The 13,737-nt window shown below is 45.9% G+C and overlaps 1 protein-coding gene across 3 annotated transcripts in view; it reads right to left on the bottom strand.

Annotated features, from left to right (window-relative positions):
• Positions 1 to 1,326: 1,326 nt before the first annotated feature.
• Positions 1,327 to 13,737, bottom strand: part of RIOK1 (RIO kinase 1) — a 30,439-nt gene continuing 18,028 nt past the window's right edge. For 2 of the 3 annotated variants that reach the window (XM_082663395.1, XM_082663394.1), the window contains exons 13-17: positions 13,108 to 13,173; positions 11,979 to 12,098; positions 11,091 to 11,144; positions 9,078 to 9,245; positions 1,328 to 8,012 (exon numbers count right to left, since the gene is read on the bottom strand). In XM_082663395.1, the coding sequence (XP_082519521.1) occupies positions 7,902 to 8,012; positions 9,078 to 9,245; positions 11,091 to 11,144; positions 11,979 to 12,098; positions 13,108 to 13,173 (519 nt within the window). In that variant the 3' untranslated portion in view covers positions 1,328 to 7,901. Of the gene's footprint in view, positions 8,013 to 9,077; positions 9,246 to 11,090; positions 11,145 to 11,978; positions 12,099 to 13,107; positions 13,174 to 13,737 lie in introns of all 3 variants that reach the window. The other variant, XM_082663396.1, reaches the window with a different exon arrangement.

The raw sequence follows: 13,737 nt of genomic DNA, 5'->3' as shown, positions 1-13,737 counted from the left end.
CTCCAGGCACGCGGGCTTCAGTAGTTGTGGTATACAGGCTCAGTAGTTGTGGCTCGTGGGCTCCAGAGCACAGGCTCGGCAGTTGGGCACACAGGCTTAGTTGCTCTGCGGCATGTGGGATCCTCCTGGACCAGGGCTCGAACCCATGTCTCCTGCATTGGCAGGCGGATTCTTAACCACTGAGCCACCAGGGAAGTCCATGCTACGCGTTTTAAAATAATAGAATTGTAAAGGAGAAATTTGATGTCTACCTGGTCCAATTCCCGCAATCCACAGACGAGAAATCCTCTCCCAACGGCAGGTGCCTTATCCATTCCTGCAGCTTGCCCCGGCTAGCCTTGACCATGCTCATGTGCCCGGCAGCAGGAGGGAGGCTCCCAACATCACCGCCAATATTGGTATCATTTACTGAAAAACCACGTTGGGCCAGACCAAGCACCTACTGACAATCCTGCCCACCCCTGGGGCTGGGGTCCTGTTTTATGCCCTGTGGATTGTGCTTCACTGTGGGAGTTGGTCAGCTTCTCAAGGAAGCAGAGGCCTAGTTCAAACTCAGAACCATCCCTTGAGGAGGAGGTCAAGATCGTGGAGTAGGAAGTGGAGCCCACCTCCCCCCACAAATACATCAAAAATACATCTGTTGGGGCTTCCCTGGTGGCGCAGTGGTTGAGAGTCCGCCTGCCGATGCAGGGGACACGGGTTCGTGCCCCGGTCCGGGAGGATCCCACATGCCGCGGAGCGGCTGGGCCCGTGAGCCATGGCCGCTGGGCCTGCGCGTCCGGAGCCTGTGCTCCACAACGGGAGAGGCCACGACAGAGAGGCCTGCGTACCGCAAAAAAAAAAAAAAAAAAAAAAAAAATCTGTATCTGGAACAGTTCTCACAGACCACCACCAGAACCATCTCTTAAGATCAACTTGTTTTCAGAACTTTCAGTCCGTATTTGGGAAGAGTTGGGAAAATGCGTGACTATAAGGCTAGGCTCCTATCAGGTCTCCCATTCTCCTACGTTATGGTGATTTGGGATTGAAGAACTCATCAGCCAATGCACTGTTGCCCAAGCACTTTGGATAACAGTCAAATGGTCTCACGTGGTCAAAGTCAAAACAACAATCCAGTTTAAAATGCACCCGTTCCACTGGCTGGAGAGCTGTGCTGATGCCGAGGGTCTGAGGACAGAAGGCTGTGCAGAGGCAGCGCTGTAGCCCCCGGGCGTAGATCGGTCACCTTACAGTGGGCGCCCCCGGTCACTGAAGGGAGGGCTAGAGGGCACAAGTCAATGCACATCAACCCCTAGTCTTCATTTTTATCATCATGGGGGGGTGGTGGTGTGTGTATCCAATTGATGTCACAGCTCCACCTTTAAGAAACACAACGTATTATTCCCTTAAATATTTATTGAGCATTTACGGTATTTTAGACACAATTCTAGGTGTTGGGATACAAGACTGAACAAAGATAAAAATCCCTGCCCCTGTGGAGCTTACATTCTAGGAAGAGGTTGGGAGGTGAGGGAAGACACACAATACGTATGAGAAAACTCAGCATGTAAGTACAGGCAGAGCTGGGACATACCGTGGGCTTGGCTACAGACCACCAAATAAAGCGAGTAGCGCAATAAAGCAAGTCACATGGATTTTCTGGTTTCCCAGTGCATAAAAAAGTGATGTTTACACTAGACTGTAGTCTATAAGTGTGCAATAGCATTGTGGCTAAAAAAAGTGATTAAACAATCCTTTATTGCTAAAAGAAGTTAACCATCATCTGAGTTGTCAGCGAGATGTAATCTTTTTGCTGGTGGAGGGTTTCAAAGATTTTGAGAACTATCAAAATATGTAACACAGAGTCACAAAGTGAGCAAATGCTGTTGGAAAAATGGCCCAGACAGACGTGATCAACAGAGGGTTGCCACAGACCTTCAATTTGTAAAAACCGCAATTACCTGTGAAGCGCAATAAAACGAGGTCTACCTGTAAGTTAGTTAGAGGAGCTTTAGAAAAACGATGCAGAGCAAAGGTAATAAGGTGTGTAGGGGCCTTAGTTAAGGGGGCAGACTGCAAATCCAGACAGAGTGGTTAGGACAGGTCACTGAGAAGGTGACATATGTTAAAACACGGGTCAGGCTTGGCAGCACTAAAACTTCTGTCAGCATTTGTTCAATATACAAGTTCTCAAACTGCCTTCACATTCAAGTGACATTTCAAGTGACACTGCCGAGCTGGGCCAGTACCAGAAGCCATCACAGTTCTACCTAGACCTACTTCTTTGGCCCAGATGATTAAACCTTGATGCCTGGGCAAAAAAAGTTACTTAAGAATAATGGGCTTCCCTGGTGGCGCAGTGGTTGAGAGTCCGCCTGCCGATGCTGGGGGCGCGGGTTCGTGCCCCGGTCCGGGAGGATCCCACGTGCCGCGGAGCGGCTGGGCCCGTGAACCATGGCCGCTGAGCCTGCGCGTCCGGAGCCTGTGCCCCGCAACGGGAGAGGCCGCAGGAGTGAGAGGCCCGCGTACCGCAAAAAAAAAAAGAAAAAAAAAAAAGTTTAAAAGAATAACGAGTAAAATAAAAATATAGATACTTGTGTAATACAGAACTACTATCTGACAAGCCCTGTTTTAAGTACTTAATATATTTACTTTGACTTAGTAAAAAAAAAAAAAACACCTTTTTTTCTTACAGAAATTGTTACAGAGAGAGCAGTATAATAAATCCCTACACAGCCATTCCTCTGCTTTAGCAACTACTCACCTCCTGCTAGTTCTGCTTCATCCACCACTTTCCTTTAGGAGTCGGTCAAGGATGGAGAATTTTGAAACAGTCGCAGGCTTTCTACCCATCTCACCCATAAAGGCTTCAGTCCATACTCTGAGAGAACCACTTTTAAATACAACACCGCTATCACATCCAGTAAAATGAACAATCCCTTACTACCATCTAACACCTCCTCCGTTTTTAGTTTTCCCTATTTGTCTAAAAAGAAAGCCCCAAACAGTCCATCTTTTTACAGTGGGTTTGATCTAATCAGGGTCCAAGTGAAATCCACAGCATTGGGAAATATGTCTCTTAGACCTCTTTATCATAGCTCTCCCTCTTCTTTTTTCCCCCCTTATTCTAAATTCGGTTGACTATATCCTCCCAGCATCATTTATCCTGTTCCTGTGAGCTGTATACTTTGTAAACTGCTGATTACAGCTGGCGGCCACATGGGTTGAGGTTCAACATTTCTGGGGGGAGGCAAGATACTTTCTAGGTTCTGTGAACCTCTTTTCACATCACTGCAGGAACACCAAGGGGTTGGACTGTTCCATCTTGAATGACGGAGTCCAGGTTCACCAGCCTGATCCAGCCCTTGCCAAGCTCCCCGTAGCTCTCCTGTGTCCTTCACAGTAACTCCACGAGGCAGGCACTACTCTTTATCTCCACGTGCTTGTGGCATCTGCCTACTTAACGGGGTCAGGTCCTCAGACCCAGAAGCATCCAACCCCACAACGGGGCTTTTCCTACTCTTCTCCATCCTGAAACACTCCCCCCAGTGCCGTCTGGAACCCACGTGGGGTCAGACACCAGCAAGAAGCCTCGTATCCTCAACGTCTTCTCTGAGGGTTCCCCTCTCCTTGCCCCATTTAAACTCTGGCTCTCCGGAGGGCACTGACGTCGTCCGACACCACTCACCTCCCCACTACATTACAGAGGCGTCCGTGTCACCTCTCTCCCAGCCCACTGAAGATTCAGGCATGTCACTCACTGACACTCTAAAACTAGGCCCTGTCCTAACACAGATGGTCCTTCCAAAACCCTGGCCTCAGTTCCTTGACCTAAACCTCTGATGCTCCCCTATGCAGCCACTCACGCCCACGGCTGTAGCGCAGATGCTACCCTCAAGGGCAACCCCCATGCGTACTTTAAACAGCCCATCCTCTGCCTGCCCGCCTCTCCAGCTGCTGCACTGGGACCCCAAGGACCCACCACTTTTTCACTGACAAGCTTAGGACTCCAAGGCAGCTATGCAGAAAATGTGTAAAGGTTAAAATTTCACCCCGAGATGATTAAGTTGCTCGGCCTTAAAATTATTAAGGTGCGTTGATAAGAGGGGCAGAAAGCTCTCAGAGAGCTAGAAATAGCTGTGCTCACACACAGATGATGCCCTTGCCATTCTGGGAAAAAAGGAGAGAGAAAGGATTTTGTGGGTGTGTGGCTATTCCAGGCGGTACGAGGGCCACCTCCTCACGACCGCGGGCTGCCAGCAGTCAAAGCAGGATGTGGAGTGACACAGAAAATGAAGGAAAGCCAAAAAGCAAAAATTCCGCGAGTTCAAGTCTTCATTCTCTAAGTTCAAGCCCAGAGGTTCCCACAGCACCACCAACCGTGACTAAGATCTCTGGAGAACACAGACCCAAGAAAGATACCTTTTCCTTCGGAAACTAGCTTAAATGATTTCAGACACAACACTATAATTTCCCCTGGAGCACTAATAAAAGCCCTGATGTCCAAGGTAACACAAACCCAAAGGATATGGAAGTTAAAAACTCCAACCAAGGGCTTCCCTGGTGGCGCAGTGGTTGAGAGTCCACCTGCCAATGCAAGGGACACGGGTTCGTGCCCCGGTCCGGGAAGATCCCACGTGCCGCGGAGCAGCTGGGCCCGTGAGCCATGGCTGCTGAGCCTGCGCGTCCGGAGCCTGTGCTCCGCAACGGGAGAGGCCGCAACAGTGAGAGGCCCATGTACTGCAAAACAAACAAACAAAACAAAACAGAACTCCAACCAAAATGGATTAGGAATGTAATAACCTAATCCAATTCAAGAGACAGAACATGGAGAGCTCTTGTTTTATGATCACCAAAGGTTGAAAATCTTAGCCATTTGATGTGGTCACAGGAAATCTTCACAGGAGACCATACATACCTTGACCATACCAGCAGACCATACCTGCTGATTCATGCGACCCTTTCATCATCAAAAAGTAAACCCCAGAAGTCAAAGTCAAGCTCTGAATGAATGTTCCCGGTCTTTACTTATATGTGTATAAACAACCAAAAATTAGAAAACCTGTCAAGCTCTTGAAGACCAAAAGGATTTTTAGAAATGTCAACATTCAGAGCCCATGACGTTTGAGATGTCCTTCAAGTGAATTTTTACCAGCTTCTAGAAGAACATCTTCATCTCTTCATTTTGAACCAAAAGGTGAATGAAATCATAGCCACAAAACAGGATAGGCCTGCAACCAAGAAACAAGCTGCTTGCGCAGAATTCAGCAGCAACCCATGAAAAGGAGAGCTCTTCTCCAACAAGTCTTGGTACCAAACTACGAAGTTCTTCAACTGATTGAGTCCATCTTCATCAAGGAGTAGAGAAAGCTAAAGAAAAAGTGATGTCAGCCCCAAACGTGGGTTCGCATTTGATCAGACCTAGGCAGCCAGCTGCCACTGTGCCCCTCTTCACTCCAAGGCCAGGCTCAAATGCTGGAGCTCCTGGGCCAGGGAAAGCTCTGTTCCTAAACTGCTTCATCAAAGGAAGAATACGCAGAGCCGCAGAGGAAATAGCTGTGATTTTGTGCTTCAACGAAATCATCCAGATTCCTCACTGTAAACTTTTAGAAACACCTGCATTTTTGAAGGGATTAGAAAATCAACAAAATAGGACAGAAAACCAGATACATCAACAACCGACAAAATGATGTCCCGGCCTTTGGATCAAGAGACCCCAAAGCTCATCTCTCCAAATGGAAAGTCGCTGCACAACCAATAATCCAGGGACACTAAAACTTGTCAAGTGCTCAAAATTCTATTGCAGTTAAAGCCAGAAAGTAGCCCTGTTAAGTCTGCCTACAAAGACGCTCCTTCCTCCAGACCTCCTGGCAAGAAACAAACAAGGGAAACGGTTTCAGACCAGTTTGGCAAGAATGTTACCAGTGGTTCCCACTCAGCCACAGCTACAGCCCAGAATCCAGACGGGGAAACAGCCACATGAGCAAGCTGCCAGAAAAAGGCTCCTCAAATCAGAATCCCCCCCAGTCTCAAATCCCGGCACGTCACAAGCCACTTCCTCCCGGCAGCAGGTAGTGAGTGTCCGTCCTACCGACACCACTTTTGCCCAGAGAAACTGAATCTAAGCCTAGTGATTGCATTCGATTCACCAAAGATGGCACTGCGGAGCCCGACCACCTGATTCAAACACGCCTGGCTGGAGGTAAGACCCAACCCATGAGAGAACCGGGGGGTCCTGAAGATGAATCCCCCAGGGTGTACTGGATGGCTCAGCCTCCTTTTTCGTTTTCTCTTTGGTTGTGTTAACTGTAGAATATTTTACAGGACATACAATTGTGTTTCACTGAAATTATACTTCATATTTTGAACTTGTTTCAAGTCAGGAAGAGAGGCTATTATGAACGTAATAAATTTGACTTAAAACTTTAAAAGCTCAATTGACCCCGCCACCCCTTCAATAACCCACAGATTCTCAAACAAGCAGGTGCAAGCTTCAGTTTAAGGGAAACTAGGTTTATCTATGGAAATTGCCTTTGAGTCAAGGACTAAAATCGGCATTTCTCACGGCACATCCAGTTCACCGTGCCTGCTTTACCTAGAATCCAACCGCTTCTCTCCATGTCTACTGCTACCATCCTGGACCGAGCCTCCGTCACCTGTCGCGTGGGTTACCACGGTACACACCCAGCTGCCTGCCCATCCCCACCCATCTCCTAGTCCATTTTCCCTGGAAGCCACAGGGATCGCGACCCTTTCAAAACAGAAGTCAGATTACACCATTCCTCTGCTCAAAACCTTCCAGGCACATACCCCCACCTGATCTACTTCCCCCCGTGGTTATGATGCTCTAGCTCCCTGTTTCTGGAACATTTCAGACACACTTCTGCCTCGGGGCCTTTGCACTTGCTGTTTGCTTTGCCTGGAATGCTCTTCTCTCCCGATATGCACATGACTCACATCCTTCAAATATTTGCCCAAATATGGCCTCTCAGCGTGGCCTGTTTTAAACCTGCGCTCTCCCACCGCCCCATGCATTCTCTTCTCTACATTATTTCTTCCCCTCTCCCGGAATATATTACCTGCGGATAGACTACTTTTTACTTATTTTAATGCCTTGTCTTCCTATTAAAACGCAAACCGGCTGAAGGTAGTAACTTTTGTCTGCTTTATCCAGTAGGCCCGCGCCTCCCTCAATAACCCGCTGACTCTCAAACAAGCAGGTGCAAGCTTCGGTTTAAGGGAAACTAGGTTTATCTATGGAAATTGCTTTTGATTTACTGCTGTATCCCTCGCACCTAAAATACTCAAATATTTGATGAATGAATGAACAGACCTCATAGTTGAATGTGAAACAGCTTACAAACTAGGAGGTCCTAGCTCAAAAAAGAATATGAAAGATGAAGAGTAACTTATTGTAAATAATCATCAATACACATAGAACAAAGTTGTGATGAACCATTATATCAACGACTGAATTCTCTAAATCAGTGAAACCCCCTTTTGTAGAAACCGTGGCCTTATAATCAAATGATTTCAGATGGGTCTTTGGCACGTTACAAACAAAGCAAAAACAATTTGCCCAAGTTTGTCCAAAGTGCCTTTACATAACTGCTCAATACATTTAAACAGTTACGATGCTTCAAAAACCAAACTGCAGGAGAAAATATATACAAAAGTAAAATTGTATAAAGTTCTTCATTAAAATAGTAGCTTAAACAATCCTCTATCAATACCATAAAGAGCTAGGGACTAGACCTAGACACTAGAGCTTAGAGCTTTTTACATGATTACATGAAAACACGTGAATCCATCCACGAGGACACTGCAGTAATAACCATTCAGTTAAAATCAATAACCCATCCTCCAGATGCAGCTCAGAGAGCAAGTGATGGGAAATCACTGTATATCATACAGTTCTGGTTCTATTTGCCCCTTTTCGTCTTGGCTGTCTTCTCCTTTCTTTTTTTCACATGTTTAGGAACTTTGTTTTTTCTTTTCTCTCTCTGGGCTTCCTTGACCATCTTTTTTCTTTCCTGTAAAAACAAAAACAAAAAGTAAAAATATTTGCAAATTTAATTCATTCTGAGTATTCATATTATTACAACTAAATTTTTTTAACAAATTAAATTTATTTTTGGCTGCGTTGGGTCTTTGTTGCTGCGTGCAGGTTTTCTCTAGTTGTGGTGAGCGGGGGCTACTCTTCATTGCGGTGTGCGGGCTTCTCACTGCAGTGGCTTCTCTTGTTGCAGAGCACGGGCTCTAGGTGCGTGGGCTCCAGTAGTTGTGGCACGTGGACTCTAGAGCACAGGCTCAGTAGTTGTGGCGCACGGGCTTAGCTGCTCTGCAGCATGTGGGATCTTCGCGGACCAGGGCTCGAACCCGTGTCCCCTGCATTGGCGCAGGTGGATTCTTAACCGCTGTGCCACCAGGGAAGCCCCAGAACTAAATTTTAAAATATATGTAAAAAGATAAAAAGTGAGCATCACAGAAAAAAAATTGAAAATGATAATGGTTTCGTGGTAGAATTTGGGATGAAAATTATCTTTAAGATTTCTTAATAGAAATTTGAAGATAGCCAAAGAGAACATGTGCTAGGGAGTTGGGTATGTCTCTCAGAAGTCTTGGAACCCTCACTCTATAAGGTTTAAAGGATCAGGCTAAGACTAAAGAGTAACGGTTAGCCATCACGGATTGTTTCATCAGTAGCATCTCTTATGTCCACGGCCATGAGTGGAAGAAACAGAGATTCTGGAAACAGGGAGCTGGGCTGTAACGCCCCTGAAATGGTTTTTTGGTATTTCACCATGGGGCAACTCCAGCATCATTTGTTCTTCAAGTGCATGACAATCACTTTTCATCAATGCACTGAAACTAGTGTGCCCTCTCTCTAGGCAGTGCCCAAGGAGCTCTTAGTAGAAGCCCAATCTCTAGCTGATGTTACCACCAAAAGCAAAGTTCACGCTTGGGAACTAAAACTTCAGGTGGAGGGACTTACTGACCAATGTGTTCAGCAACTATGATCCAGATATCTGAGCAGAGAGCCTAGAGGGGCTGTGCAGTCGTACTGACAAACAAGGGAATCTAAGTTTGTGGCTAACCTTTTTATCAACTTCAAGGTCAGCGGTGGGCTTTCTGGAGCAGGCGTTGTCTCCCTGGTCTTCAGAGTCTGTGTCAGAACACTGAGAGCTTCTGGCATCTTCTGAATCAGAACAAGTCTTTTCCTTAACTTGACTTTCCTTAATTTGATTTTCTAGGAGTGCAGGGACCTTGAAAATATCAGAGGACCATGTTATTCTAAACCAGTCAGTTATCTATTGGTATTAAATGTGTTAAGGCCAAAAATCAGATTTCAGCCTTACAGACAGACTTTGAAAAATGACATCCTGTATTGAAACATCAAAACAATGGAATCAACGCCAGGGAGGACGCCTCAAGGAGCCGTTCCCGGACGGCTCAAGGACGTACCCAAACACAGGGACTGGGGCTTCACTGGGTGACCTAGATCAACAACAGGACCGCTCTACCTCCTGCAGGAAATCAGGAGGGTCGAGCCGGGATTTGGAAAGAGGCGAAATACACATAGATGTAAAAAGTGAAGTTACTTGGATAACTTCACAGTGGATTTCCTACGAATTAAATTTCATTTAACACTTGTTAATCCAATCAAGAGGGAACACAATATTTAAACAAGAGAAACATTCATTTTTTCCCTGAAATTTAGCAGTTTTTAAAATAATTAATTAATTAACTTTTTGGCCACGTTGGGTCTTTGTTGCGGTGCACGGACTTCTTATTGCGGTGGCTTCTCTTGTTGTACAGCACAGGCTCTAGGTGCAGAGGCTTCAGTAGTTGTGGCACACAGGCTCAGTATTTGTGGCTCACGGGCTCTAGAACGCAGGCTCAGTAGTTGTGGCGCATGGGCTTATTTGCTCTGCGGCATGTGGGATCTTCCCGGACCAGGGCTCGAACCCATGTCCCCTGCATTGGCAGGCGGGTTCTTAACCACTGCGCCACCAGAGAAGTCCAAATTTAGCAGTTTTTAAAGCAGGAGGAAGCATTTTTAAAACCACGAGGTTTTCTTTTCGTAAGAAAAAAACAGATCTTTAAAAGGCGATTGTACAGAAAGGCTTTCCAGCCAGTTATAGCTTCCTGCTCTACAATTCAAAGCACACCTACCCCATCACACCTGCTGCATAAAACCCAGAATTCTCCTAGTCCAATTCTTCCCACAAAAAAAACACACTCAATTTTCAGAATGTAAACCGTGATCCTTCATATTCAAGCCTTTCATTAAGAATATTAAAAGAAGTGGGACTTCCCTGGTGGCCCAGTGATTAAGAATCCGCCTTCCAATGCAGGGGACGTGGGTTCAATCCCTGGTCGGGGAACTAAGATCACACATGCCGCGGAGCAGCTAAGCCCACGCGCCACAACCGCTGGGCTTGTGCGCCTCAACTAGAGAGCCCACATGCCGCAAACTACAGAGCCCACGCTCCCTGGAGCCCACGCCACAACAAAAGATCCCACATGCTGCAACTAAGACCCGACGCGGCCAAATCAATCAATCAATCGACTATTTTTTTTAAAAAAAAGAATATTAAAAGAAGTACGAACTACCTTTATTATTGCTTAAATAAGAATCAATTCCTGCCGTTTGAAAATGTAAGACAAAACAAAGTTAGTTTAAGAAAAAAACACTACAGGAATCTGTACTGTGAGACAGCATGACTAGCCCTTCAACAGCCTGTGTGCTGGGATGAGACCAGATCTCACTGCTGCTTTAAGTTGGTTGTAGAAACATCAACAAGCACATGGGTATTCGTTAATAACTTCACAAATGAAGAACAGGATACAAAAAGAATCGATGCCTCAGCTACAATAACAGAGCAATTCAGGGGCAGAATGAAGAATAAACCATGCGTTTCCACATTTCAGTCTCATGGTTAAGAAGAATGAACATAAAAAGGGCATTTCTGAAAATGCCCATGGACTTCGAAAGCATCTGTACTAGTACCATTACGCCACTGTTAATTCAATAACACCTGACATGAAATTTTATATCCTTTGAAAGAGTTTTCAAGTAAATGAACAGTAACACATGTTCTGCATACCTTCTGAACTCCTGACAAATCCTTCTTCAGTCCCGTGACAGTTTGGTATAGAATCTTGAAACCAAAAAGAAAAAAACAAGAATCAACATAAAACTGGACACGGAAGTCCACTGCAATACTAAGAAAGAACACTGTGGTCTAAATGATACCTTGTGTGATTATAAAAAGGTGCCTAACATTTATCTCATGGGACACAGAGAGTGTGTAGCATGGGTGTGGTTCTCACCCACAGGCACAGCAGGCGTCAGCAGACTCTGGCCCACAGGCCAAATCTGACCTGTGGCCTGGTGGTTTTTAAGGATAAACAGTTGCAATCAATTTGATGACAGAAAGCCCTAACTCTGAATCTCAGCTAAATGTAATGTTTTCTCCTCTCCCCCAAATAACTCTATTCTTCTCTCATTAGTAGACCTGTATCATGAAAAGTTGTGTGTTTTCAATTATTATTAAAGTATTTTTAATTTCATCAAAACTTTGGGGGACGTTTTTTCTCTCTTGTTATATAACAACCCACATAATAGCCTCAGTCTTGCTTCTTGGCCTGCGAAGCCTTAAATATTTACTATCTGGCCCTTAAGCAGAAAAAAATTTTCCAGACTCTGAAACACATATGTTAGTGGAGCTAGTATAATAACCATTTATAGCCTAGACTTCTATACAAATCTTCCTTTTCCTGCAATTATAGTCTGTTGGACTCATTCAAGTGTGTCCTTTCCTTTCACAAAGACCAGGGGATTGATCCCCTTTACAAGCAGTGTGCGCAGAGGGTTTGCTAATGTGAAGGGAATGAGCCGTCGCACTAGCTTAGAGGCCGACACTCAAGACGGCGGGTCTGGGCCGGCAGCTTCCGCGGTGAGCTGACTTGCTGAAGACAAACCAGCGACTCACGTTGTCCTGCTGGGCGTTCATGGCCATGTCCTCTTCCTTCAGTTTCATCATTATATCCACATCCCTCTCATAGTTCTTCACTTCATTCAAGGTTCTAGGGATGTAAGCTCGCTTAAACACCTACCGGACGCAGAGGGAAAGTACAATGGAGACTCATTCACGTGCTTCTCCCGCGCACTCAGCATCCTCACCCCATCAGGTCCCAGAGGAACTCATCACCATCGTCACCCTCAGCTCTGATATACGGTTACCCTCAGAATAACCCTTCTCTCCCCTCGTCTGTATTCCATGGAGCCTTTCTGAGGGGAGAGAAAGGAGCTGCCGTGAGCAAGCGCCCCCTGGCTGTGCCTAACAGAGGAAGGGGCTCTTTCATGCGAGCATCGTCTACCCTGCGCCACAGCTGACGCGTACGGGGTATCTTATACTCACCCATCACACCACACACGACGGCTGTGAGAATTATTGTTATTTTGTAAAAGCCTACTATGGATCACCTTCACAAAAAAATATACCGACTCCCAAGATTTTAAAAAAGTCTTCCTTTTTACCAAACACGAGTCTTTAAAATCTACAGTGTGACTGAAAGCAACATTTAAATCACTTCAAAATTCCCATTAGCGGGCTTCCCTGGTGGCGCAGTGGCTGAGAGTCCGCCTGCCGATGCAGCGGACACGGGTTCGTGCCCCGGTCCGGGAAGATCCCACATGCCGCGGAGCGGCTGGGCCCGTGAGCCATGGCCGCTGAGCCTGCGCGTCCGGAGCCTGTGCTCCACAACGGGAGAGGCCACAACAGTGAGAGGCCCACGTACCGGGAAAAAAAAAAAAAAAAATTCACATTAGCAAACTAAAACAGGCTCTTCCTTCTTGAATCACGTCCTCCAAGGGGTTCTGTAAAAATGTTCTCCACGCAGGACGAGGGGCTAACAGGTCACTGAGTGGAAGGATGTAATGGGATGTAAGCTACACAACCTCGTGCAGCTGAATCGTGTAACATGTTATGTCTCAATGAAATATCATCATTTAAAAAAACTGCTTATCTATTAAAATTAAGATCATGCCCCAGCAATATAAAAAAAAAGACCCCAAGACACAAGTGTTTCCTAAGTCAGTAAACAGATGATACATCTTACCTCTTCATCCACATGATCTTGGCTGGACCTTTCCTCCTTGGTCCTTTGAGATGCTATTTCCATGGCCTTGGAAAGAAAACAAAAATCACTTTCCTTTACATTCAACCCACATCCATTCCCCAATTTTCGTGGAAAGCTGTTCTAGCCTCTCTGGGTACAGCCCTTCACCCTCCGTGTCCTCCAGTGGTACAGGTTAGCTCTCCACGGTAGAACTCACCAAAAAGGCTGTCATCGAACCCAGAGGTTAACAGTATAAATCAAACTCGTCTAGCCTCAGGGCATCCCTAGACTCTTCCTCAAGAGTAACACTGTTTTGACTAATTTTTAAACGATTAACAAAAATATCTATTAAAGGAAAACTGACACCGAAAGAAAGAACCCTTCCTCAATTCTTGAGCTGTCCACGAAGGGGATCACAGAGGAGCGGGAGGGTCCGCTCACCTTGAGTCCACGGCTCTAACGCCGCCGCACGACAGAGCCCCAAAGAAAGCTCTTTGAGCAAACGATGACTGACACTAAGAAGGTGACAAAGATTCTATAGGTTCTTTTGGCTTTTGTGAAACTTCAGATGTGTTCTCTAACCTATTTAGAATACTCAGAGGAAAGCAAACAGCGGTACTAGAGTTTTTT

This window comes from Grampus griseus, assembly GCF_964374135.1.
Source record: "Grampus griseus genome assembly, chromosome: 10".
NCBI classification, from domain to species: Eukaryota; Metazoa; Chordata; class Mammalia; order Artiodactyla; family Delphinidae; genus Grampus; species Grampus griseus.
The sequence above is the reverse complement of the archived record's forward strand: the minus strand, read 5'-3'. Positions and strand labels throughout refer to the sequence as shown.